Source organism: Microtus pennsylvanicus, chromosome 1 (assembly GCF_037038515.1).
Source record: "Microtus pennsylvanicus isolate mMicPen1 chromosome 1, mMicPen1.hap1, whole genome shotgun sequence".
Lineage (NCBI taxonomy): Eukaryota > Metazoa > Chordata > Mammalia > Rodentia > Cricetidae > Microtus > Microtus pennsylvanicus.
The window spans coordinates 128,489,763-128,516,657 of NC_134579.1; the positions used below are offsets into that span (position 1 = coordinate 128,489,763).

The 26,895-nt window shown below is 51.0% G+C and overlaps 2 protein-coding genes across 3 annotated transcripts; both read left to right on the plus strand.

Moving 5' to 3' along the window:
• Nucleotides 1-26,895, plus strand: Ulk1 (unc-51 like autophagy activating kinase 1). Of its 2 annotated transcripts, XM_075983795.1 has the most exons (28): nucleotides 1-372; nucleotides 721-813; nucleotides 893-934; nucleotides 11,440-11,472; nucleotides 11,691-11,727; nucleotides 14,306-14,479; nucleotides 14,577-14,650; nucleotides 14,944-15,045; nucleotides 15,954-16,012; nucleotides 16,097-16,179; nucleotides 16,489-16,539; nucleotides 16,885-16,973; nucleotides 18,287-18,434; nucleotides 18,913-18,973; nucleotides 19,125-19,214; nucleotides 19,580-19,705; nucleotides 19,976-20,121; nucleotides 20,240-20,326; nucleotides 20,700-20,968; nucleotides 21,618-21,811; nucleotides 22,092-22,201; nucleotides 22,276-22,419; nucleotides 22,890-23,080; nucleotides 23,232-23,404; nucleotides 23,488-23,606; nucleotides 23,911-24,068; nucleotides 24,877-25,012; nucleotides 25,087-26,895. In XM_075983795.1, the coding sequence occupies exons 1-28, from the start codon at nucleotides 262-264 to the stop codon at nucleotides 25,140-25,142; spliced, it is 3,156 nt and encodes a 1,051-aa protein (XP_075839910.1). In that variant the 5' UTR covers nucleotides 1-261; the 3' UTR covers nucleotides 25,143-26,895. The 2 variants fall into 2 exon arrangements, with proteins under 2 accessions (XP_075839910.1, XP_075839901.1); XM_075983786.1 differs by lacking the exons at nucleotides 1-372; nucleotides 11,440-11,472; nucleotides 11,691-11,727 and having other exon boundaries at nucleotides 752-813.
• Nucleotides 17,752-18,079, plus strand: LOC142841093 (DNA-directed RNA polymerases I, II, and III subunit RPABC4). Its single transcript, XM_075957830.1, has one exon. It carries the CDS (start codon nucleotides 17,814-17,816, stop codon nucleotides 17,988-17,990), a length of 177 nt encoding a protein of 58 aa, XP_075813945.1. The 5' UTR covers nucleotides 17,752-17,813; the 3' UTR covers nucleotides 17,991-18,079.

Consider the following 26,895-nt stretch of genomic DNA (forward strand, 5'->3'; position numbering starts at 1 on the left):
GCCGAGGGCCGAGTCGGAGTGGGTCCCGATTGTCAGCGCCGGGAGGGTGCCGTGGGGGACGCCGAAGGATCTCGCCCCACCGTCCGCCGGCCTGTGGGACTGGGACCCGGCCCAGGCCTGCCTGATGGGGCGCGCGGCCCCGGCAATGAGCCCGCGCCTCCGGCCCCGCGTACGCGGCCCTCCTGTCTCCCGCGCCTCCGCCTGAGGCCAGAGCAACCCGGAGCACCGCCCCCGGGCCCGCGATCCCGGTCCGCGCGCGCCATGGAGCCGGGCCGCGGCGGCGTCGAGACCGTGGGCAAGTTCGAGTTCTCTCGCAAGGACCTGATAGGACACGGCGCCTTCGCGGTGGTCTTCAAGGGTCGCCACCGTGAGGTGGGTGAGGCTCCCGGGGGCCCCAACACCTTACCTCCGGAAATTGGGAGAAGTACCCAATTCAGGACCCCAGCCCCGGAAACCCACCTGCTACTCTAGCTCCAGAATCCAGGAGACGCCCGCCCAGGATTCTCTTAACACTGAAGAGTCAGACCAGTCTTGGAAACCTAGCCTAGGGCTCCATCCGCTTAGATTCCAGGCCTCGCTGACAGAGCCTACCTGCCGGCCTCGGGCATCCTCCAATCCCACTACCTTTGGAACAGTCAACCTAGGCCACAGTGTGTTTCCAGCTTAGGGGGCAGAGGGAGGGATATTCTCATTCCTGAAGTTCTGCGTTTGGCTTTTCAGAAGCACGACTTGGAGGTGGCCGTCAAGTGCATTAACAAGAAAAACCTTGCCAAGTCCCAGACACTGCTGGGAAAGGAAATCAAAATCCTGAAGGTGAGCCAGTGCCTCAAGGAAGGGGGAGAGGTGGGCCAGCTCTTGTCTTGCTAATGAGAAACTTGGATTTACGTCCTAGGAACTAAAGCACGAAAACATCGTGGCGTTGTACGACTTCCAGGTAAGGCCGGGAGGCTGCTGCTGTAAGACTTGGGGGAGGGGTAATGTTATTCTTGCCGGTGACCCAGTCACAGCCTCAAGCTCTAGGTTGCCGGAACTGAAGCCCCCATTGGACAGTTGATGGCTCTAGACTGGTATGGTGTAGACGAAAGGAGCTGGGGTTCTGAATATGGTGTCTGTGACTTGCTCAACTCTGAAGCCCCATAAGGTCCCTGGTCCAAGTTTGTTTTGGCTTTTGCTAGGTCTTGGGGACCTCCCCCCTAGATTGTCTGTTCTTGAATGGGGAGGGAAGGCAGCCGAAAACACTAGCGTTGTATCTCTGGCGATCGTATTGCTCAGATCATGTGTGGTTTGGGTTTAGTGTGCCCTAGTGCGAAGGACCCCTTCCTCTACAGTGTCTGACCCAGTGGCCCTTACTGCATCTGGTGTCCCTGGCAGGCCCACCTGTCTGGGCTGGCGGGTTTGTTTGTTGACATTGCTTCAGCGGCCTGGCATTGGCCAGCCCACTCCTGCGTCAGAGGCTGGGAGGGGGAGGGGCTGTTGGAGATTCCTTCTTGAGCGCGGTTGGGGCTGGGCCCACTGGACCCAGCAGCAGGATGCCAGCCTCAGACTGGCAGCCTCAGCAAGAAAGCTGACAGACCGTCAGCCTCCGTGGTGCCTTCCGGTCCTCCAGTCCAGTAGTGGTAGGGGTTGGAGGCCCTGAATGCCCGGCGTGGGGACCAGGAACCCTAGGCGCTGGTCCCCTGAGCAAAGTGCTGACTAATGGTCTTGAAAGCTGTTTACTGGGGCACAGGACCAGCCCTGGCTGAGGGAAGTTCCCAGCGGGCAGCTGTGTTTTGGTGGCCTCCCTCCCTCCCTCCCTGCCCTGCTTCTCTTCCAGCTTTACCTTTGGGGCTGTGACATGTCATGTGTCATGAGGTGACCTGTGGGCAGGGCCTAGGTCCAGTGTGACAGGGAGTACCTGGCAACAGCTGGAGACATTGTGTTCCAGGTCCAGGAGGTTGTCCTTTGCCACCTGTCCTTCCTCCCTTCCCCATGCTTCCTTCTCCTGTTTCCGGTGGTGCTCTAGGCAAGGCCTCATCAGTACACTTGATGTGCTTCTTGCGGACCCAGGGCTGAGTAGATGACATGACCTTCATAGGGATAGACTCTGGCCCTCAGTCCACTTTGTGATCCTCTCCAGGTTCCCACGGTTCCATGTCTGGGCATTTTTCATGGTTGTCTTCCTAGAACTGAACAGATAATTGGTTAGGTCCACTGCAGACTTGAAGCCTGTTCCGCTCCTCTCTGGTTTCCACTCATTCTGCCTCATCCACTTGAGCCACCTGATTGAGGAACTCTGCCGTTTCTTCCAGTATTGGCAAGGCTCTGGCTTCCTCTGCCCAAAGGAAGTGCTGAGAAATGCCTGTTCCAGAGCCCTTCACCCCATGACCTGGTGGTGGTGTTCTGTATCCTTGATGTTTAAGATATACTCTTCGGTTAGAAAAAAAGAATGATTAGGTCAAGAAAGCTCTCCAATGCTGCAGAAGGGTCTGAAAAAAACATACAAAAGACATTCTCCACTGGGTGGTGGTGGTGCACACTTTTAATCCCCAGCACTCGGGAGGCACAGACAGGCGGATCTCTGTGAGTTCTAGGCCAGCCTGGTCTACAAGAGCTAGTTCTAGCTACAAAGCTACAAAGAAACCCTGTCTTCAAAATAACAACAACAACAATAACAAAAGTCATTCTCTAATCCTTAAGCAGATGGCCTGCTGTCCTTTCTCCTCCTAGGCATCCTTACAGTTTTTTTTTTCTCCCTGGAGGTGTGTACCCTTCCCACCATACTACCCCCAATGTCCTCCATGGTCTGTTGGAGAAGGCAGGAAGCCTGGGTTTCCCGTCTCACATTGATGTGAGGAATCACACTTGGTTCTTTATTGGAATGACAGCTTGCAGTCGGGTTCATGCTCAGAGCTGGACTGCAGCCCTGATTGGACCACACAGGCTGTGCCATCACTTCTGTCGGCTCTCAAGTTTGAGGCAGTGGGAGCGCAGGTGGGATTTGCTGCTGTCTGTTGCTGTGGTGTAGATTTCAGGTCATGTGGCCACCTTGACTGTGGTTCATTTTACTAGCCTAACCCCTCCTGAGGAACACAGGCTATTCCGGGATTCTGGCCAGTCAAAATGTGGTCACAACTGTCCTTGGACTCTGGCTAGCATGGATATGTAGATGGATTCCTGGAAGTTGGAGCCCTGGGCAAGACGTGTGCATACTGTAGTTTGAGGACTGTTGTCAGATTGCCCTCCAGAGAGGTGATGCCAGTGGTCACCATGCAGCTGTCCATCACTGAAGATTGTAGTGGCTCAAACCTCACGTGTTTCATAAGTCAAATCTTACTAGTGTTTGTTTGTTATTGTTTTTGTCTTTCTGAGATAGGGTTTCTTTGTGTAGCTTTGGAGCCCAGCTTAGAACTCTGCTCTCCTTCAACTCACAGAGAGCCACCTGCCTGTTCCTCCTGAGTGCTGGGATTAAAGGCGTGTACTACCACACCCAGCCTCCAGCCTCTGCCACCACTGCCCAGCCCTACTGTGTGTGTTTTTTAATGATTTATTTATTTATGTATATATGTTTGGGTATGTGTTGCCTGTGCACGCGTGTGTTAGGTGATTTTAGAGGTCAGAAGAGGATGTTGCATCTCTTGTAGCTGGAGTTAGAGGCAGTTGTGAGTTGCCTGGGGAGGGTGCTGGCTACTAGAATATGTGTCTTCTGCAAGAGCAAAATATACCTCCCCCCGTTTTAAATAAATTTTAATTTATTTTTATTATGTTCATTGGTGTTTGGCCTGCATGTGTGTCTGTGTGAGTGTCAGAAGCCCTGGAACTGGAGTTACAGACAGTTGTGAGCTGCCATGTGGGTTCTGGGAATTAAACCTAGGTCCTCTGGAAGGACAGCCAGTGCTTTTAACTGCTGAGCCATCTCTCCAATCCCAGCAAATACAATGTCTTAGCTGCTAAGATCTCATAATCCTCATTTTGAACAGTGATAAACAAATCTACTTTTGTTTCCCATGTTGGAAGCCGGGTTCAGTAATCATGATGGTCCAGGCTTAAGCCCTGAAGCTGTCTGTGGGTTTTGCTTTCCTGTATACCTCTAGATGAAACCATCATCAAGTTGCCTTTCCATGCCTGTGATTCTAACAGTAAAGGACCAGGGTCTGTGGTGACAAGCTGAGTTAAAGTTCTTAGAGCTGTACCCACTTGGTACTGTATCTATGTAAACGATCTTTTCCTGCTTTTTTAGCCTTGGGTGTCCTAACAGAGATTCATTCACCTGCCTCCTCTGCTTTTTTTTGTTGTTGTTTGTGTCCGTCCCCCCCTCCCCCCAGACAGGGTTTCACTGTAGTTATCAAGCCTATCCTGGAACTATCTTGTAGACCAGGCTGGCTTCTGGCTTCAAACTCACAAGGATCCTCCAGCCTCTGCCTTCTGAGTGCTGGGATTAAAGGCATGCACCACCACCCTGTTTAAGCAAATTTTTTTGTGTGTAAATGGGCTTTTTATTAAAGGAGTTCTGTGATGGGCTGCACCTAGGTTTCTTCCCTGCCCCTTTTTTTTTTATTTTATTTTGTTCCTTTGAGACAGGGACTCACTCAAGGCTAGCCTGGTACTCATTGTCCAGTCTGGCCTCAAACACCTGGCAGGAGCAGGTTAAGGGAGAAGTTTATTTTGGCTACAGGTTCTACTTCACCATAGCAGGAAGGCAAAGTGGAGTTCATGGTGGTGGGAACATGATTATTCTCAGACGTTGGCTGATGAGGAAAGCAGAGAACTCAGACAACAAGTAGCCTGGCTATAATTTCTAGCCATGTTTCTAGCCACGAGGCTAAAATGCCACCAAGTGTTCAGATGTGAAGCTGGAGCGGCATTGAGACCATAACACCAGCACAGGTGCCGGGCACATTACTTTAATCTCAGCACTTGCGAGGCAGAGGCAGGCAGATCAGCGTGGTCCACATAGTGAGTTCCGGGGCACTCAGCTACATAGTGAGACCCTGTCTCAAAACAAACAAAAAACGCGACACCACCTCCCCTTTTTATTCTTGGTAGTGCTATTAGATGAACCTAGGATCCTGAGCATCTTGCCTCACACTTAGGAGTCAAACCTTAACTCCCTATGCTCCTGAGTTTACCGGAGATTTGGGGAGGTAGATGGAACACATGGCCTTCACCAAGGGGGGAATGGACTCTCATCCAGGTTTCAATGTCTGAACATGTTCTTGCTCTGGGAGAGTGTGCACTGCCAGAATCATAATATCAGCCCATAGATGTAGGCTCAGTTCTTTCCTGCTTGCCAGCCTTACTGCTGAGGACTCCCTGGAGGCTAGTACGCTGTCTGGCAGGTTCTCTGAAGCTCTATACTTGCCAGGCTGCCTAGAGGTGACTCACCTGGACCTTGCAGACAGACCAGCTTTGAGTTAGGGCTAGGGGAGTGTCTGTATTCATCATAGGCTTGTGATTTGGGTTTGGTTATGACCTTCCCACCCACAGTGGAGATAGAGCTTGTCACTGGACACAGTCAGAGATAGGTCAGGATTCAGATAAGTCTGCTGTTTGTACATCTACAAATCGATTGTGCCTTGAAATTTTCTCTTTTTTGGGACTGAACTGGAGCTCACTGTAAACTAGGCTTCCTCTGAATTTTACCTTCCTGACGCTGGAATCAAAGCACTACCACACCTGACAGCCACCACACCCAGCTCTTTGTTTTTGTCTTATGGAGGAGGGTCTCCTATAGCCCAAGGCTAGCCTTAAACTCCTTGAATTCTGACCTCCACCCTCAAGATTAAAGGCAGACTCCAGTCAAAAGGTGGAGCTTCTTGACTGGGTTTTGATTTATTGCTGTAGCTGGCTTTAAATTTGTGATCCTCCTACCTTATCCTAACAGGTATTGGGGTTACAAGTGTGCACTGCCATGCCTAGATTTTTTTTTAAATTATTTTAGCTAGGCAGTGGTAGCATACGCCTTTAATCCCAGCACTTGGGAGGCAGAGGCTGGAGATCTCTGTGAGTTCAAGGTCAGCCTGGTCTACAAGAGCTCTTTCCAAGACAGACTCCAAAGCTATAGAGAAACCCTGTCTCGAAAAGCCAAAAAAAAAAATTATTTTCTTGCCTGAATATATATCTGTGCGTCACTTTCGTGCCTGGTGTCTATGAAGCCAGAAGAGGGTGTTGGATGCCTGGAACTGGAGTTATAGATGATTGTGATGTGGGTGCTGGAAATCAAGCCCTGGTCCTCCAGAAGAACAGCCAGTGTTCTTAAACACTGAGCCATCTCTCCAGCCCCATCTCTTTATTCAAAACTTTTCTTAACCTTTGTGTATTATATGGGATAGGCATGCACATGTTCCAGTGCCTGTGGCAGTCAGAACAACTGGAGTGGAGGTGATCTCTCTTTCTACTGTGGTTCTGGGGACTCTAAACTTGGGGCATTAGATTTGGTGGTAGGTAGCTTCACCCCACACGGCCATCTTGTTGAGTTCCCACTTTATTGATTTATTTATTTTATTTTATTTTTTTTAAGATTTATTTATTTATTATGTACACAGTGTTCAGCCTCCATGTATGCCCTCAGGCCAGAAGAGGGCACCAGATCTCATTACAGATGGTTGTGAGCCACTATGTGGTTGCTGGGAATCGAACTCAGGACCTCCGGAAGAGCAGTCAGTGGCTCTTAACCTCTGAGCCATCTCTCCAGCCCTATTGGTTTATTTTTGTTGTTTTTAAAGATTTGTTTTTATTTTGTGTCTGTTTTCCCTGCACATATGTAAGTGTATCATATGCGTGCAGTGCCCACTGAAGTCTTAAGAGGGTTAGATCCCCTGGAGCTGGAGTGTATTGATCAAACCCAGGTCCTCTACAAAAGCAACCAAATACTCTTAACTGATGAGCCGTCTCTCCAGGTCCCTACGCCTTCCCCACTTTATCTTAACTAATAATTTAAGGATGCACATGTCACAGGGGTGCAGAAACTAATCATCATTCAGAAACCGCTAAAAGACTGTAGTTTTAAACCAAACCAGTCAGTGGTGGCACACGCCTTTAATCCCAGCACTCAGGAGGCAAAGGCAGGCGGATCTTTAGCAGAGCTAGTTTCCAGGACAGAGAGACCCTATTGAAACACCCCCCCCCCCCAAAAAAAAAGACTGGAGTTTTGAAATTTTATTTTTTTGTGTATATGTATGTGTTCTTCATGTGGGAGTCAGATGGTAATTTGGCAGAAGTTGGTATCTCTATCAGATGGGTACCAGCAATTAAACTCAGATTGTCAGGCTTGGTGATGGCTTTTTTTTGGTTTTTTGTTTGTTTTGTTTTGCTTTTCGAGATGGGGTTTCTCTGTGTAACAGCCCTAGCTGTCCTGGAACTAGTTCTTGTAGACCAGGCTGGCCTCAAACTCAACAGAGATCCACCTGTCTCTGCCTCCCGAGTGCTGGGTTTAAAGGCGTGCACCACCACCTCCCAGCCTTGGTCGTGGATTCTTTTACTTACTGGACCAAGGTTTTTTACCTTTTGAATTATGGAGAACATAAAAATATGGCAGTTGTAAGGCTGATGGAATACACCATAAAGCCCATGGCTGTGCAGGATAGATGCCATGTTCTAGAGGCTGCCTGCCCTCCCCTCCTTGCCCTGTGTCTGGCTGGTCTCCTACAAATAGTCTTTTGCAGGGGAGTCAGTCTGACTGTACTAACTGGTGGTCAGAATCGTTGTAGATAGATTACAGAAGTATGGTTCTGGAGAGTAACTATATGGAGTTGTATTCCCAAGAGACAACTCTGTTCTGAATTATTTGTGGCGTCTTGGAGAAGGGTCTGACTATTCACAGCAGGAGTTGGTGCCTGGAAGTAGGCATGTAGACATGTGGATGCCTCCTGAGAGGCCAGTGGGGTAGAGTAGACTCTCCTTACCCCCTGGTACTATGAGCTGGCCTTCCTCTGTCAACTGTCCAGAAGAGCCCAGCATTTGCTGTGGCTATAGCCGTGGCACCTTCTGCAGTCCAGAAAAAGCCTGGCTCCTCAGGAGTTAATTGGGTCAGTACATGTCGCCCGCCTGCCAGACCCAGCTTGAGATTGCCAGACAAGAGTAGAGCAGGCAGAGGGTGGAGAGCTGGGATCCTATTAAGCAAATATCTCAGTGTCTGGGGCGGGGCGGCCTCCTACGTGCCCAGACGCCCTCCCGTCCAGCATCCCAGGATGCTGGACTCCTGGGCAGCTTCTGCAGGAGTGCTGATTCTATTGTCCCTCTTGAACTTTTGCCCTAGTGAGTTTCTGTGCACAGGGAGGGAAGCTCAGCAAAGGGTGTCTGTCTCCAAGTCTGTCTTTGCTCTACTGTCAGCTGTGGTTTGTCATTGGTTGCCCTCTGCCACCTTCCTCTCTTTACAAGGGCAGAGTGGCAATGTTGGGAGCCTAGGGCATTCCACATCAAGGTCTTCCACCCAGTGTGAGAGAGTGTGGTGGGAAAGCCATTCCTGAGAAGGACTTTTGTCTGCTCAATACCCTGGAGTGTGTGCTAGGGATGCAGTCTTGGCCTTGGAGGTTTCTGAGAGTCTTATGTGGCCCCTAGAGTTTGTAGAAACGAATTGAGCAGAACAGAGGCTGGAGAGGTGGTTCTGGGTGAGCTCAAGGTGGGTTGAGACAGGGTAGCTGTAACTACTGTGGTTGTACTTTGGCCTCTGCTACCCCTGTTCCTAAAGAGGGTAGCCTCATCAATGTAGAGGGGCTGGTCTGGGTGGGCTGTTTCCCTTTAAAAGCTCTTGCCTGGGAGGCCCTTCTTGCTTTGTGGTTTACCTCACTCCCACCAGGTTAGAGACAGCAAGGCCCAGCTCTGGAGGTAGTAGAGCTTGATTGGGACTGGTTAGGAATAAGCTTATGGAAGGCATATAGATGGCATGAAAGCCAGCCTGCCTAGGCGAGCCCTGCTGCTCCACAGAGCTGGGCATGTCTCTTGCTTTCTTGGGCCTTGGCTCATTTGTAAAACTGGCTGGGGAACGTGCTGTGCTTGTTATTTTCTGGGGCTCAGGGAAGTTAAGCACAGAGGCAGGAGAGAGTACAAGGAGCAGATTTGAGAGGGCTTGCCAAAATGGTGGGCGCTACCAGTGGGGGACTAGGCCATAGCTCAGGCCTGGTTGGAGCACTCAATCTCAGATGGAAGCTTGCTCTTTTGGGGCAGTAGCAGGTCAGAATGGGGCAACAAGTTGGCTGTTATGAATTAAAGTTGACACCATTCTACCTGAGCCCTTCTGGGTCTCTTTTAGGACCACCTCCTGGGAAGGGCCGGAGGTAGGCAGTAGAGGTCCAGCTTGATTGGGACTGGTTAGGAATTGGCTTATGGAAGGAAGGCCTTTAGATGGACCCTACTAGGGTCTAATCAGGAACTTTGTGCACATGCTGAAGTCCCATGGTTCACTGGTAGCTTTGCCTCTAGGGAGGCAGGAAGCATGATGCTGTATGTAAGAGAGGACAGGCTGCTGGTAGTAGTTATTATCCCTTGTTTGGGAATCTTGGGTTAGTATCTCCGAGGTTGGTATTCTGTATTTATCTTTCCAGATCTTTTGTCTGTCCTTGTCACTGTCCCTGCTTGTTCAGACTAGGTGGATGAGTTTGGGGCTCTGGGACAGATCATACCCCAGGGAGCAGTACTAATGTTAAGGACAGGCCTGAGCCTCTAACTGCCAGGCTCTAATGTGTGTGTCTCATAGCAAATGGCCCCAGCAGCCTCCATTGGCTTGAGCTGCAGACTGAAGTAGCTGAGACATGCCCTCTGATGCACAGAAGGAACAGAGTGTGTGCAGCAGTGGCTGTTTGTGGGTCCTTATCTCTGCCACCTTTGCTGTGCCCTGAGCCCTCTGTTAGCTCTCACTTCAGTTGAGCTGAAGGGGCCTCAGGCTATTTCTTCATTTTAGTCCCCATCCTACTTAGACTTGGTCTCTCTTTTCTTGGTCCCTGTCCCTCCATCCTGGGCCCCCTAACCTATTTGTTGCTCAGACTAGGGGCTCTCCAGGGCATCATCTATCCCACAGTATCTCTCCTCTAGCTGGCCTGGAAGGCAGAGAGAGGTGGAAGTGGAGCCAAATGGGGCTAAGTCAAGGCTCCTCATCTAGGCAGGTACTTGGGGTGTTGGCATACAGGCCTTGGTGAAGCAGTCTAGGCCTGTATTTTTGAATAGCCTCCCACCTGGGCTATACACAGTTTGTCAGTCGTGGAACACACTGAGTTGGGACAGCCAGACTGCCTGAACACACTTTTTAGCTCCCCAGTCACTCTGGTGCAGTTCTGGGGCACACGGGTGGGCTCTTTGCACATTCACATCGCAGGTGTTGAGATGTTTCATGTTTGTCACTCATGGGTGTTCATGTGTAGGCATTAGTCATAGGGACTGGGAGGCTGGGTAGGAGTAGGGAGTCCTTGGAGTCATGAATACATATTTGGGGTAACTGACTTGTGGGGCAGGTGGCCATTGATTTCTGTGGTGGGGTCATCTGGGGCCTGTGGTTCCTGTCCCACCCAGCTCTCGCAAGCTGTCTGCAGTCTCTGCTTTGTCCAGGCCCTGGAAGAGATTTGAGGAACCTCCTATATCTCTCTGTAGCTGAGTTCCTGAGGATCAGGGAGTGGATCCTCCTTGAGTGCTTGGAATTGGGGTAGGGCCTTTGCTTTTTGCTGTGGGCTATAGGAGGGGAGGGCCTTTTTCCTGTGGTTTCTAAAGCCTGCTCCACCCAGCTGCCTGCTACAACTGCAGGGATCACACCGCCTGCAGAAAAAATTTGCAAGTTGCTTAGAACCAGCCTGACTGGCTTAATACCACTAGGTCAGTGAAACAGGTGTGAATGGTGGGATTTGTGGTGGGTGATCTCACAGTGTGGGGCTTGGCCCTGTCAGGTGGATGGTCCTGTTCACACCGGCTTTGATTAGACAAGGGGACAGACTGGTGCCCAGGTGAGTATCTGTCTGAGCTTGAATGCCTGTTAGCCTCTAAAGCCCCACAAGGCTGGATCAACAGCTGGAGGCCTCCTGGTTGCTGATTCACCCTGCCAGTACCAGTCTGTAATCTGTTAGCATTGTGGATTCCAGTGCTGGGAAGTTCTTGGACTAAGAATCAAGGTCAGCTCCCTTGGGACAAGAGTAACCTTCAAAGGTAGTGGCCCCTGCGCGTATCAACCTTTTCCTACGCTGAACCCTATGGAGATCATCAGACCCTCTGAGACACTGGGCCTGTATTAGTATGATCTTGAAACAACATGTTCCCATCCCCCAAGCCACTTGCCACAAATGTCTTGTCTCCTAGATTGAGTCTTGGCCACAGAGGACACCTAGGCCTGGCCTTGTTCACTCTGCCTCAAGCCTTATTGGTAGATGACATATTGAGAGTGCCTGTGGTATCAAGTGCCAAGGGCTCTTTCAAGTAATGTCCAATGAGTGAAAGAATATGCAAGGTACTTTCCCATCTCAAATGGCTTGTTCTGTGTTTCAGGAGATGGCCAGTTCTGTCTACCTGGTCATGGAGGTGAGTTCCCATGGGGCCAGGGCAAGCACAGGGCCCAGAGGAATGGGCAGAGGGATAGGGTGGGTGGGTTATAAGTATGCACTATTGACATTCCTAGCTGGGATTTTAGGACACCTGTACTGGACAGGTTCAAGGAACAGGTATTGGGGCTAAGGAGTCAGGTTAAGACTGGAAGGTCTTTGGCCATGTTTTGATGGTATGTCCCTGGTCTTTTGCAGTACTGTAATGGTGGAGACCTGGCTGACTATCTACACAGTGAGTAGACATACCCCAGCTGGGCACTACTGCTAGTCTAAGATGCTGCCAGCTTGATTTGCCCCTGATTGATTGTGGCGTTGATCTTCCTCATCCTCTCCTCTCCTGCTTTAGGGCTATATAGAAGGGAGCCCAGCTCTTTTAGACCCTTAGGCTTCACTACCCTCAGCTATTTATTAAGTGTTTCTCACCTGTTGGGAGGGTGACGACAGAATAGTCAGGTACTGCTATTTTGGCAGGGTTGAGGACACAAGCAGAGTAGGTGGGTCAGAGCAAGCACTGGCAGGCATAAAACACGGGGAGAAGGGTGTACAGTTTTCATGGGAGGACAGGGGGCAGCTTTAGTGTATATGTGAAGTTTAGCCAAGAGATCTATGGGAGTGTCTTGTGGATACAGACTAGTAAGAGGTACTCTAACTAGCAGAGCAAGGAAGCTGCAGGCAGCAGGAGAGCTCAGGACCCATGGGAAGACAGCAAGTGAGTGGGTTGTGATGCGTAGAGTGAAAGTGCATTGATCTCTTCCATGGAGTACTCTGAGGGGAGAGGCAAGTGGTAACAATGCAGGGACCTGGGTCCAATGCCTGGAAGGATGCAGTGGTTATCCATGATTGTAATTCAGAATGCTCCACCTTGGCAAACACAAAACCAGAAGCAGGGATTGATGGTTCAAAGCAGCCCCTCCTAGATAGGCCTTCTGTCTCAGGCTGTAAAGGAAGTGACAGCCACTCAGCCTCTTGAGAATGGGGACTCCAGGGACCTGAGCACCTTCTAGCAAAACTCCTGACCATTCTCCAGAGGGACACAGGCATTTAGAGCAGTCTTCTGTTGTTTGGGTCCTCCTTTTGCTGGAGCCTCTAGACACCATCCCAGACTCGGACACTGACTTCTTGTTGCCATCATAGCAGACCCTGGGTCTAGGAGGACCCTGCAAGGTCTGCTGGGATGAGTCAGTTGTGGAGTAGGTGTGGGGTCTTGAGGCTTCTGACTTTAGATGCAGCGGCCTGTCAGTTCACTGCATGCTCAGGTTCACGTGGCTGATCTGTGCTTGACTTTGCCCGGCCAGTATTTGCTCTTGTCTCTTGGGGCAGCATGTTGCACCCATGACTTTCAGTAGTTGGGTGTTTCTTAGCAAGTTTCCAGCTCCACAGTGTGTTAGTTTGTTTGGTCTTAGGCCAGCCTCACATGTCACCTGTCTGTGGAGAAGGAAAGGGGTGAGCAGGCCAGTACAGGGTTGGCCTATTTATAACTTTGAGATTATGAGGTGCTTACAGACCCCTATGTGTGAGTGTGTGAGTTCATGTAGGCTCCCAGACTAGCCACTTGTCAAGTGATTGGACTGTGGTGAGCTGGTGTCCCACCAAAATGGTTGCGTGATCCAGACTGGATCTGCAGTGATTGTTTATTCTTTTGGTATGTGCCAAGTGCATATGTATAAGGTGTACATGTTTTGGTGTCTGCCTGCTGGGCTCTAGGTAGGTGATCCTTGTAGACCTGGTTACCAGTGAGGTGCCTCCTACTGGGAGGGAGTTAATTGGTTGTCTGACATCTCCACACTGAACTATTGGTGAAGCCTGTGTCCAGTCTAGCCTGAGTATAGAGCTACTCGCTGTTTTCATTTGTTTGTTTATGAGACAGGGTATGTAGCATTGGCTGTTCTAGAACCATATTGGTTTCCAACTCACAGAGATCTGCCTGTGATCAGATCAGCAAACCCTATCTTTTTTTTTTAAGATTTATTTATTTATTATGTATACAACCTTCTGCCTCCATGTATGCCCACATTGCCAGAGGAGAGCACCAGATCTCATTACAGATGGGTTGTGAGCCACCATGTGGTTGCTGGGAATTGAACTCAGGACCTCTGGAAGAGGTCAGCCAGTGCTCTTAACCACTGAGCCATCTCTCCAGCCCTGCAAAACCCCATCTTGGAAAACAAAACAATAGCAAACAAACAAAAAACTTTTAATTTGTTTTTATGTGTATGAGTGTTTTGTCTTTATGTATGTAGACCACATTCATGCCCTGGTACTTGACAGAGGGTTCCAGAACCCCTGGGATTTGAGTTATAGATGCTTGTGAGCAACCATGTAGGTGCTGGGAACCAAACTAGGGTTCTTAACAACGAGTACTCTTAACTGCTGAGCTATCTCTCCAGTGCCTGTCCCCACTTCGACTGTGGACTAGGAGACAAAAGACCTATCCCAGAACTAGGGACAAAGCCTAGTGATTGCTGGCCACAGGAATGGAGAAAGTTTAAGGAGGTGTCAGCAGAGGAGTAGAGACCAAGAGGAGCAGAGTATTATCAGAAGCACCAAGAGCTAGTGGTTAGGAGGAGTCTTACAAGGATGTATGAGAAGAGGGGCATGTGCTCTTTGGGGTTAAAATAAGAAAGGACCAGCTTCTTCTGGAGGTTGCAAAGGAAAGTTGGCCTTGGTGCCCAATGGCTTGCAGAATGGGTTGGCCCTGTGTGCTGGAGTGTCTGGGGAGTGGTATTGGCGCTAAGGCCTTGAGCTTGTCTTTCCACACAGCCACGTACACAGTGGTATCCCAAGTTCCTTGAGCCTGCCATTTCTTACAGCCATGCGCACACTGAGTGAAGATACGGTCAGGCTATTCCTACAGCAGATTGCTGGCGCCATGCAGCTGTTACACAGCAAGGGCATCATCCACCGCGATTTGAAGCCCCAGAACATTCTGCTGTCCAATCCTGGGGGTCGTCGTGCCAACCCTAGTAACATCCGAGTCAAGATTGGTGAGACCTGTTGGGGTGGTCGCTCCCTGAGAGACTGCAGCAGGGGACCATGCCCAGAGCAGTTTCAGCTCATGCAATCTGGGTGCTTCTCCTGCAGCTGACTTTGGATTTGCCCGGTACCTCCAGAGCAACATGATGGCGGCCACACTTTGCGGTTCTCCTATGTACATGGTGCGTGCTTACTCATGGTTCAGGACTAAAGGGCAAGGCAGAGCTGGGCTAGTGTCAGCCCTGCCTGAGACCCTTTACAGAATTCCTAAGGATCAGCTGTGGCCTTACCATTTTGGTAAGGGGTTGCAGACAGAGTGGCCGTACCATTTTGTCATGTCAAAACTAGTTGTTGCTCTGGTGATGTATGTTGGTTGCTTGGTACCCAGCAGATGTCTGCTCCAATTGGCTAGTGCCTGATAGCTGTTATTACATACTACTGTACAGTAGGGCTTATCTGTATTGTCACCCTGTAGGCCCCTGAGGTCATCATGTCCCAGCACTATGATGGGAAGGCTGATCTATGGAGCATTGGCACCATTGTCTACCAGTGTCTGACAGGGAAGGCCCCCTTTCAGGTAAGTAAGCCCGTGACACTAAGGTCTTAGTGAGTTCCCAAAACCCTAGAGGGTAAGGGTTAGTGTGGGTGGTGTTCCCACCATGGAAGAGTACAGAGTTGCCAGATGGGGAATCAGTTTGTGGTTATAGGTACTGAGCTTGGTGGCTCTCCTGCATCTTTTAGGTGAAAATTCTCTCCATAGCCTTCCAAGGGGTCACTGAAACTGCATTTTTTTAAGAGTCAGGTAGCATTAGGCCCTGCTCAGTCACCCTGATCTCTGCCACACAGGTACTTCCCACCTAGCAGAAGAGTTCTCTTATCTAGGATTAAGCCATACCTCTCTGCTTAGTAAGGTAACCTGAAAGGGGGCCTTCCCTGTCAGGTCCTTTGCTGTGACCCCATTAGAGGTCAGAGTCATGTCTCAATATGGACTGTCCACCTAGCCTTGTTTCTAAAGCAGCTGTTCGTCCTAAGTAGTCGCCCAAACCTGGAAGCAAAGTCTGCATCAAGGGGAATTTGAGAACCTAGGGCTGTGTCTGCCTCGACAAGGTGTGATATTGATACCTGGCATGCTCCCAAGCCCTAATAGGCCTGGCATAGTTCCTATTTGCCAACATTGACTATTCAGGTTAAGAGCTAAACGCACTTCCTGTACTAGGGTGTCAACCGTGAGCCTCCCAGATGTGTCCCCAACATGGAATATATGCCCAGCCCTTTTCTCAGTTGGAGGGGTCTGGTGCGTCTCTCTGTCCCATCTGCCTTCCACTTGTCCTTGTGTGCACATGGCACATGAGCTGCTCAGTGGTCCTTGCCATGGATATCTGGAGACAAAGGCACTTGAGAGGCTAGGCAATGGGAGGTAGGTGTCAGGGCTCTGAGGTGGCAGGTACTCCACAGGACTGAACCTTTTCATTGTTATCCCAACAGGCCAGCAGCCCTCAGGACCTGCGCCTGTTTTATGAGAAAAACAAGACACTGGTTCCTGCGTAAGAAACCCTCCATAATCCCCAGGACATGTCTACCCTGGCATCCCACAACTCTTGCTCAAACCCATCCTCTCTTTCTCCCAGCATCCCACGGGAGACATCAGCTCCCCTGCGGCAGCTGCTCCTGGCTCTGTTGCAGCGCAACCACAAGGACCGCATGGACTTTGGTGAGCACAGGCCACCTGGCACCCTGCCCCTTTAACTTATGTTAGCTGTTCTTAGTGAGTGCCCAGGCACTACTAGCCTACCATTTGCTGTTAGCCTCCGGGCCACATGCAATGGACTCCTTCTAACCTCAGTGTGGCCAGCAGACTGAATCCTGCTGAAATAGAGGTCAGATGTTCTCAAAAGCCACCATCTGGGGCCCTGACTCTTCCTAGGTTGCTGGGGCCTGACTTTGACACCCAGGGCTCTCTGGTCAGGCTGTCTGGGTCAGGGATATCAAGATAATTAATTAACTTTCTTTTAATCCACAGATGAATTTTTCCACCATCCTTTCTTAGATGCTAGCACCACCATCAAGAAGTGTGAGTCTCTGGGAGTCTTGGGCACAGACTGGGCTTGTGACGTGTTCCCCAATGTCTATAGGTGTCAATGCTATTTTGAGGAAAACTTTGGGCTGATGGCAGGGGCTGGGGGAGGGCATCCAGTTCTGCCTCTGTTTCAAGGCCATGTATATCTTATCTACCTATGACCGGTGTCATAGGCTTTGGGGTACTGGAGGTACCAGTGCAGAGTGGTGTAGCCTGATGCTGGCTGCTTGTCTCTGTGGTGAGAGCTGAGTGAGGTACTGGGCCAGTCAAAGGCAGCCATGTCCCCAGAGCTGTAGTGGGATCCAGAAGTGTGCATATTGACCCACATTTCTCTTGCAGCCCCACCTGTGCCTGTGCCCTCGTACCCAAGCTCAGGGTCCGGCAGCAGCTCTAGCAGCAGCTCTGCATCACATCTGGCCTCCCCACCTGTGAGTTGATTTCTTGGATTTCTGTTGGTTGGGCCATGGAATGCATAATGATAGGTGTGCAGATATTGATCTAGCTGCCTCTGGTCCTTATTAAATACTTTAGGCGTTGTGTAGCCTGTGTCCTGCATGACTAGGGAAGAGATCCCCTCTCACTGAGGCTCAGTGGCAATGATCTGTTGATCATGTCTGTGTGGGACTTGAGCCCCATCTCAATGTTCACTCATTTGATTGAGCAGTAATAAGATAGTGTCCGGGTTTGGCCCAGTACTCTAGGCTCTGCCATAACTGGGAGCAGGTTCTGTGATCTGTGTCTGGTGGTGGGGACACCCTTTGGGGGTACTCATTTCATGAAAAGTATACCTACAGCTGTGCCAAGCATTGCCACCTGCTCTAAGAGTCTAGAGGTGTGTCCACATGGTGCCTGCTTGGTGCTGGTTTCCAGTGGCAACTTCCTCACAGGGACACGACCTCTATGGTCCTCTGGTTTGTTACTGTACAGAAATGGAGAGGTGGGGTGAAGAGGGATGGATGGTGAACACTGTCCCAGAGGAGCTGCAGGCTCCCAAGCCATATGACACTCATCCTAAAGCTTGTCTTTAATGTTTGAAAGAGAGGGCTCAGAGGTTAAGAGCACAGGCTGCAGCTTTGCTAGAGGTTCTTTATTAAATTCCCTGCAAACATGTGGTGGTCCACTACCATCATAAACAGATCTGGTGCCCTCTTCTGACCTGCAAGCATACATGCAAGTAGAACACTGTCTTATGTAGTAAATAAATCGTAAAAAAAGAAAGAGCTGTTTTTGCGTGCACAGAGCTTGTTTGAGCTGCCGAGGCACTAACAATGGATACCCAGAAAGACGTCCAACCCCCAAAGCAGCAGCCGATGATATATATTTGTGGAGAGTGTCACACCGAAAATGAAATAAAGTCCAGAGATCCAATCAGATGCAGAGAATGTGGATACAGAATAATGTACAAGAAAAGGACTAAAAGATTGGTGGTTTTCGATGCTCGGTGAAAACGTGAAATTCAGGAGTGTCTTTGTTCAAACATTTGTCCCACTGATGCTTCTCTGTGTAGCTTTACGACTGTGTACCTATGGTTTCACTTTAGAAATGTGATTATATTCTAATACTTGTATAAAGGAAGTTTTGGTTTAAAAAAAAAAAAAGAAAGAGCTGTGCTGTGCTGCAGTGTCCAAGCCCAGCCCCCTTTGCTTAGCACTATGGGCCTGAGATCCACTGTGAGCTGTAACGTTCTTGGGGAGGTTGATTGCCTTTGGACTCAGTTCACCAACTCTGCTCTGTCCTGCAGTCCCTGGGGGAGATGCCACAGCTGCAGAAGACCCTTACTTCCCCAGCGGATGCTGCTGGCTTTCTGCAGGGCTCCAGGGACTCTGGTGGCAGCAGCAAAGACTCCTGTGACACAGACGACTTTGTCATGGTCCCAGCCCAGTTTCCAGGTCAGGTCCCAGTACATAGGCAGGCAACCTCACAGTATTTGTTGGAGTATAAAGGTGTGTCAGACAACTGGATACATGCACATGCATGTGGGCAAAGGCTTTAGCCTGACTCCCTATGGGCGGTTGGAATGGGTTTCTAGAGCCCTGAGCTTGCTAGGGAGGATGTTATCACCAAAGGTGTGTCTGGAGAGCCTTATGCCCAGGTTCCAGAGTATTAAAAAAGGGGGGGGGGCATGGATATATATATATACAATACAAAGGTGGCTCTCGAAGGATTGCCACCTCAGTGTCTTTGCTTTGGAGTAGACTGCCCTCACACTGGGACCCCACAAAGCCACTGTATTAGCAAGGAACTGCACTGCTCAGACTGCACTCTCTTGGGAGAAAGGGGACATTGAGCAGGGCACCAAGAGCCAGAGGGTCAGGCGAGTCCAAGAGGACAGGGGACACCTTGGTCAGATGCTTTCTTCTTCCACAGGTGACCTAGTAGCCGAGGCAACTAGTACCAAGCCCCCACCTGATAGCCTGTTGTGTAGTGGGTGAGTCAGCCTCTCCTGACCTCTGCCCAGTAGCCAGTCTTGACATGGAATAGGCCATTTGGGAAGAACTAAGGCTGCCGGGCCCACTTAGGGAAGCCTGGTGAGGGAGTTTAGGATCTTAAAGCTGTCTGTCTGTCCTTTCTGCCACCAGGAGCTCGCTGGTGGCCTCTGCTGGCCTAGAGAGCCATGGTCGCACCCCATCTCCCTCTCCGACCTGCAGCAGTTCTCCCAGCCCCTCTGGGTAAGCATAGATGGGTATCAGTGATCCTCAGCATCATAGCCATCTTTCTTGGCAAGATCTGTTGTGTCTAAAGGTCCTGTATTCGATCAGATTTGGCCAGACATGGCAATGTGGATGTCCCACTGAAGGGCTGTTGATATGTGGCTGGATTTGTAAGGGAACCCAACTGAGAATACTGCCTACAGGACCTTCCCTAGATTAGGGTATTGGCAACACATATGTGGGAGTCACACAGACAGTGTTGGGTGGGTGCAGTGTGAAACCCAACTCTTCAGACTTGGGCAAGGATGAGACCTCTCCACCCCAATGTGTCTGGGCCTGAGCCTCTTCCAGTGCTGCCTACAGTGGTCACTCTCTCTCCACAGCCGGCCTGGCCCCTTCTCCAGCACCAGGTATGGTGCCTCGGTCCCCATTCCTGTCCCCACTCAGGTGCACAACTACCAGCGCATCGAGCAGAATTTACAGTTACCTGCTCAACACCAGACAGCCCGGTTAGTACCCTGACCTGTGTGCAGTAATGGAGTTTGTAGAATTCTTGTAACTACTGGGGACTTCTAAGCTCCTCAAACCCATCTTGTTGGCAAGCTGTGTTTGGTAGACTAAAGTAAATGTTAGGGGTTGAATGAGTGTTTCATGTAAACTATAGAAGGCAGTTTAGGTTAGCAGTTACCTGTAAGCCAGACTAGCCAGGGAAAAGCTGAGTGACATCAGGGGGCCCTCAGTGATGTCAATTAGACCTTATGTGCCCTGGCTCTGTGCAGGTCCTCTGCCATCAGAAGATCAGGTAGCACTAGCCCCTTGGGCTTTGCTCGGGCCAGCCCATCACCCCCCTCCCACACTGATGGAGCCATGCTGGCCAGAAAGCCGTCACTAGGAGGTAGCCGTCCCTACACACCCTCTCCCCAAGGTAAGTTTATATGGGGGATAAAAACTGGTGGGCATTCCTTTCTCTGTGAGTGGATGGGGCGGGTTTGATGACCCCCTCTATTTGCTGTGGTCTAATCTAGCTACCCTTTTCTTACTAGTGGGAACCATCCCTGAGCGGCCCGGCTGGAGCAGAGTGCCCTCCCCACAAGGAGCTGATATGCGAGCTGGCAGGTCACCACGACCAGGTAGTTAGTGTGGGCATAGCCCATGGCCTGAGCATCTGTAGAGCAGACATGAAGGTTAGCTGACCTTGTTTGGGGTCTCTTCCTGTTGTTGAGACTCTTGCTGTTAGGGAGAAAGTAGGAAATACAGTGAAATCAATCTTTGGATCACAGAGGATGCCCTGCCACTCAGTTCCTTGTACTCCACAGCTGTGTGGCTTTGGACAGATTGCTAAGCCCTTCTGTGCTTCTGCTGTAAGGGTGTTGTGTAAGGGTCCAGAATGGTGGTCACAGAGACCCAGAGTGGGGCAGTGCTTTGTTTGATATTTTCTAGTGTGCCTGGCTGTGGGGTCTAGGGTAGTAATGCAGCCTGTCCTGTCCCTGTTCCTGTCCTCAGGCTCCTCTGTGCCTGAGCACTCCTCACGGACCACTGGGCTGGGTTGCCGTCTGCACAGTGCCCCCAACCTGTCTGACTTCCATGTTGTGCGCCCCAAGCTCCCTAAACCCCCAACAGACCCTCTGGGAGCCACCTTCAGCCCACCCCAAGCCAGCGCACCCCAGCCATGCCCAGGGCTACAGTCTTGCCGGCCACTGCGTGGCTCACCTAAGCTGCCTGACTTCCTGCAGCGGAGTCCCCTGCCCCCCATCCTAGGCTCTCCCACCAAGGTAATGGCTGGCTGGGCTGACTTGTAGGAGGGACCGAGCTCTGGTGGAGGAAACGGGGTGGGAAAGGACCTGGTCTCTGTGTCTTGGCTACTGTTAGGTTTCCCTGGGGGTGCCTAGCAGGGGCTTAGGGAAGGGAAATTAGAGGAACTGATTCTTGGAGGGGATGGCTTGTCACGGAATGGGGACCGCTGACTTCCCTAACAGGGAAGAAACCTTGCGCCCTCTGTCTCTCTGCTGTGCCGTGACTACGGTAGAGTGGCACCAAAAGGTGTTTTACTAAGATGAGTAGGCTTGATTTGAGTATAGGAAAGAAATCTCAGACTAGGCATATACCTGTAAGCCTAGCTTTGGAGGGAGGATCTGAATGTTGAGGCTACCATGGACTGTTTGGTAAGACTCCATTTCAAAAAGTGTCACAAGGCTAGTTTGTCACTTAGAGAGATTGTGTAGTTCTGTCTCTTTGTCTTAGCTTTCCTTCTGGAAAAGGGAGCCCCACACAGCAGCTGCTACCTGTGTTGTAAGCCTGTACATATATCCTCAGTGCTTGTTCTGGAGGGACAGATTTCCTCAGTGGGCCCATGTTGGGCTATGGGTTCTGAGGTCTGGCAGTCCATTGGACCTTCTCAGTGCTATCCTTCTTCCCTCCTAGGTTGGGCCCTCATTTGACTTCCCCAAAGCTCCCAGCTCTCAGAATTTGCTGACCCTGTTGGCTCGGCAGGGTGTAGTAATGACGCCCCCTCGGAACCGCACACTGCCTGATCTCTCAGAGGCGAGTCCTTTTCAGGGCCAGCAGCTGGGCTCTGGCCTGCGGCCTGCTGAAGACACCAGGGGCCCCTTTGGCCGGTAAGTGGAGTGGATGGACTGTGCTCAGGAGCTGTCCTCCCTACCGTTTCTGACCAAAATTATCTTTGTACGCTGGCTGCCCAATGTGGCAGGTGTTGCGAATTTGTGGTGGGCCCTTGCAGTCCAGCCTGTTTTCCTTGTTTGAAAGGTGAAGTGGGTTAGAGAACTTACAGCTCCTCATGCCTGACCTGAGGTACGATTGTGTGCAGAAATAGGACCCGAGCTGCTGGGTCTAGAGGCCCTCTCCACACATACTGCCTCCCCATTCCTACCACCTCAGGTCCTTCAGCACCAGCCGTCTTACGGATCTGCTGCTTAAGGCTGCATTTGGGACACAGGCCTCTGATTCAGGCAGCACTGATAGCTTGCAGGAGAAACCTATGGAGATTGGTATGTGAGGGATCTGTGGGGGTGTTGTGGGAGTCTGGCACAGGCCTGATCTCTGAACCTGCCTTGTTCCTTAGCTCCCTCTGCTGGTTTTGGAGGGACCCTGCATCCAGGAGCCCGTGCTGGAGGGGCCAGCAGTCCAGCACCTGTGGTGTTCACTGTGGGCTCCCCACCCAGTGGTACCACACCGCCCCAGGGCACCCGCACTAGAATGTTCTCAGGTGAGGGATATGCCAAGTAAGAGCAAAACCTTGGAATGGGAATTCTTGAATGCAGTCAGTGTTCTGTAGCATAATCCTAATGGTCCATTCCCAGCATATGCATGGAGCAGGAGTGCTGTTTAAGATGCTGGTCTCCTTATCCCACTGCCCTGAGAGCCCAACCAACCCTGGCTAAATAATAGATTCATGAGGATCCTGCCACTTCACAGTGATGGCAGTGGTTGCCTTTACCTCTACCACCCAGTTTTGTGCATGGCTTCACTGCTTTCTCTGAACTAATTTGTGTTTAAGTATTGGAAGCTAAAGCACTCCAAGACGGAGCTCCGGGTGCTGGCACCTTTGACTTGTATTCCCTATTAAAATATCAGGATGAGGAGGAATGTGAACTGAGAGAGGGAGTTCAGAGGGCCAAAGATGGCAGGGTGAGAAGCAGGCATGCTGCCTGTCCCTTACCAGCCATCTACCTACAGTGGGCTCTTCCAGCTCCCTGGGCTCTGCCGGCTCTTCCTCTGCCCGCCACTCAGTACCTGGGGCCTGTGCTGAGGCCCCTGAGCTTTCTGCCCCAGGCCACTGCTGTAGCCTTGCTGACCCACTTGCTGCCAACTTGGAGGGAGCTGTGACCTTTGAGGCTCCTGACCTCCCAGAAGAGACCCTCATGGAGGTGAGGCTTGTGGGGAGGTGACAAGCATGGGCGCTCCCTTCTGACTTACCTGATTAATACTTGGGAGCGAGGTGCCTCTTTGGCAGGTCAGCCTTTTAGCTCTCTACACACACTTGTGTGCCCCAGGCTCTGACCTTTATTGCTTCCTCAGCAAGAGCACACGGAGACCCTGCACAGTCTGCGCTTCACACTTGCATTTGCACAGCAAGTTCTGGAGATTGCAGCCCTGAAGGGTAATGCCAGCGAGGTGCCCGGGGGCCCTGAGTACCAGCTGCAGGAAAGTGTGGTGGCTGACCAGATCAGTCAGTTGAGCCGCGAGTGGGGGTAAGTATTGCCTGGGGACCGAGAAGGCAGTTCCTGGACATTGCTGGCCCTGACTTGCCTCTGACCTGTTTGTTGACCTCTAGCTTTGCAGAACAGCTGGTACTGTACTTGAAGGTGGCTGAGCTTCTGTCCTCGGGCCTACAGACGGCCATTGGCCAGATCCGAGCTGGCAAGCTCTGCCTTTCATCTACTGTGAAGCAGGGTGAGGATGTGGGTTCAGGGATGCGGTGCTGGGGTACATGGGTAGGAATAGGCCATGCCAGGGCAGTCGGCAGAGTGGGTACACAGGACCTGGCCTCATGCTCAGAGCACAGAGTAAGTCCATGGGTTTACCCAGGCAGAGCTACTTGGAACTGATGTTGATCTTGCTACATAGGGCTCTGGGGAAAGCTGGAGGCTGCAGCTCCTGTTCAAGCTGAACATACTCCTTTACATACATGCTTTCCAGCTCTCTTTGGGGGTCTTCTGCTCCTAGAAGCCTGAAATGACTGACACTTCTACCCTAGTTGTACGCAGACTAAACGAGCTATATAAGGCCAGCGTGGTGTCCTGTCAGGGCCTCAGTTTGCGGCTTCAGCGTTTCTTTTTGGACAAACAACGGCTGCTGGATGGGATCCATGGTGTCACTGCTGAACGGCTTATCCTCAGCCACGCTGTACAGATGGTATGGGCGGTCTGTGTGCTTTGTCCGGTGGAGCTTGGAATTTTGTTCCTAGTGTGCTCAGCTGCCAGAGGTCTCCGACATTAGGTGATGCTCTACCCAGCAAGCAGCAGGGGCTTCCCATAGTGACTTCACCTGTCCACTGTGTAGCTTTTCAATTCAGGAAGCATCCCTACCTGTTATCTCTGAGAGTCCGTTTCTCAGCTAACATGAAAGACCTCTGTGTGAAGACCACACCATTGAAGCAGGGACTCTGCTTTGAGATTATTCACATAATCCTCAGGTATGAGGAACACCCCTGCCAAAGGGAAAGGAACTAAGTATAAATTGGTCTCCTTATCTATACTCTTTTCTCAGGTGACTGTGACCTCATGGAATGACACTGAGTGAGTGCTCTGCACACTGCTCACAGTGCTACCCTGAGTGTCCTGGGGTAGGGTTTGATTGCTGTATCCAGCCCAAGCCGATAGCACAGTGGCCACAATGCAGGCAGGTCACCTGGCTCTGTGAGCATCTAATACATTAGCTATCCCCGGGACATTATTAGTCATTCTTTTTTAAAACAGGTATTCTCTGTGTAGCCCTGGCTGTCCTTGAACTCGCTCTATAGACCAGGCTGACTTTGATCTGCCTGCCTCTACTTCCCGAGTGCTAGGATTAAAGGTGTGCGTCACCACCACCTGCTAATAATTAGCCATCCTCTTATGTTCACTCTAAATGAACTTGGGTCAATCCACAGTGTGCGGTGTGCTGAGCATTCAGGCCACTCCTGCCTTGCCCTGGCCCTTCCCAGCTCTGCCTTTGTCTACAGGTGCAATCTGCTGCCTTGGATGAGATGTTCCAGCACCGAGAGGGCTGTGTACCACGCTATCACAAAGCCCTGCTACTGCTGGAGGGGCTACAGCACACACTCACGGACCAGACGGACATTGAGAACATTGCCAAGTGTGAGTGCCTTTTCCTGGCAGCCTGTGTGCGGTAGTAGGTGTGGCCTCACCATATCATGTTCTCTCTTCCACAGGCAAGTTGTGCATTGAGCGGAGACTCTCGGCCTTGCTGAGTGGCATCTGTGCCTGACTGCCTGCTACCAGCCTGCTGTGCCCTTGGAGCTAGTCGCCTCTGCCATCCTGCAGGGAAGGGTTTGAGACCTGGCAGACACTGATCTGATGGTGCTGAGACTGCTGCCAGCCAACTCCAGCAGGGATGCTGCATGAGACCTGTGCAGACTGGTGCAACTCTTGCTTCCTATTCCTAGGCTGCTAGTCTCTGCTAGTAGGTGGATGTCAAAGTGCCAGTGACAGCTTCCTTGCCCACCGGGACAGGAGTTTCTGAACATATCCTTCCTAGCTGGCTGTCTTGGCGGCCAGGTGTGGCACTGAGAGATGGTAGGCTGGTGAGTGTGGGCACCTGCCACCTGCAGAGCCCAAGGCGGCCCTGTGGACAGGCAAGGCCTTGAGACTGTTGCTGACTCTAAGCCAAAGCGAGCTTTTTCTCACAGCTCACTTACCCCATTGTTCATCCAGGAAAAAAGGGTGTGGCCTTTTGGCCTCCTGATCTCTCTAGGAACCTCTCCCTCTGAGGCTATCCACCCAGCTTTGTAAGTCACCAGAGCACTTTATGCAGACAGAGACTGGAGAGCTTCAGCCAGCAGTTCAAGTCTGAACTAGGAACCCGCCTCCTGTTTCTGGCTCTTGCTCTCCAAGATGCTGTACAGATGCAGACCATGTCTACGTGTATAAATAGCCCAGTGTGCACCTCCACCTGTGTCTGGTCTTTGGAGGGAAACACAGGCTTGCCTCCCAGGGGAGAAGCAGTCCTCCTCTTTAAATGTTCATTAGGAACAGTCATTGTGAAGCACCATGCTTTATAAACTCAGAAATTCCACACTTTACTCCTAAAATGTATTGCCCGCAATCCCAAATCCAGTTTTTCTTTAAAAAAGGAAAGTTCGGATGTTTAAAAATTGGCAGGGTGGTGGTGGGGAAGGCAGAGCATTGCTCTGGATGTTTCCCATGGAGAAGATGGCACCAGCTGTGTGGCTGAGGGTGAGAAGAGGCTGCCTGATACGGTGTGTGAGTGTGTGGCTGGCTATCTCTATCAACTTGCCCTGTTAGATGGCAGAGAGGGCAGTGCCCAGATGCCGTCCTCCCCCTGCAGTAGGCAGGTGTGGGTGAAAAATAACATATGCAAACTGTCCCCCATGGAGCTTTTCCGTCAGTCTAGCTCCTGTGCTTGCTGGCCTTCAGGGTCTGTGCTGAAGCTTGTCTTCCAGGCTCCAAGGTGGACATAAGCTAATCCCTTCCCAGCCCTCCTAGTCTGCTAGTCCTTTGTCACGGCTCTGTCCATGTGTACTTGAAAGTATCTGAGTGTCAAGGCAGATGTGGGGTTGCTGTCCCCCAACAGCATTCAGAGTTATAGGACACACACCAACACTTTTTTTTTGGTTAGGTTTTGTTTGTTTGTTTTGTTTTTGCAATACTTGAAATATTGCCACTGTGCTTGAACATACAAGAAAGCAGATCTCTAAGACTAGCCTCCTCCCTAGTCACCCCATGACCTCCCTTGCATGTAACATGTATTTATTGTTTTGTGGCCAACTGGAATCCAGAGCCACCAGGGAGGCTGGTGCAGGGATCCTTACCTACCACCTGGTTCCTAATGGCTCCTGGGTGGTTGTGTATGTGTGTGGCTGGCTTGTGTGGTGTGAGCCAAACCTGCTCTCCAAAGCAGTGCTCAGCCCCTGTCAATTAAAGATGAATTTGTGTGAATCCACCCCTTTTGCGTTTCACTGTGTTGTATCAGTTTAAGAAAATAAAAATGGAATTGTTAA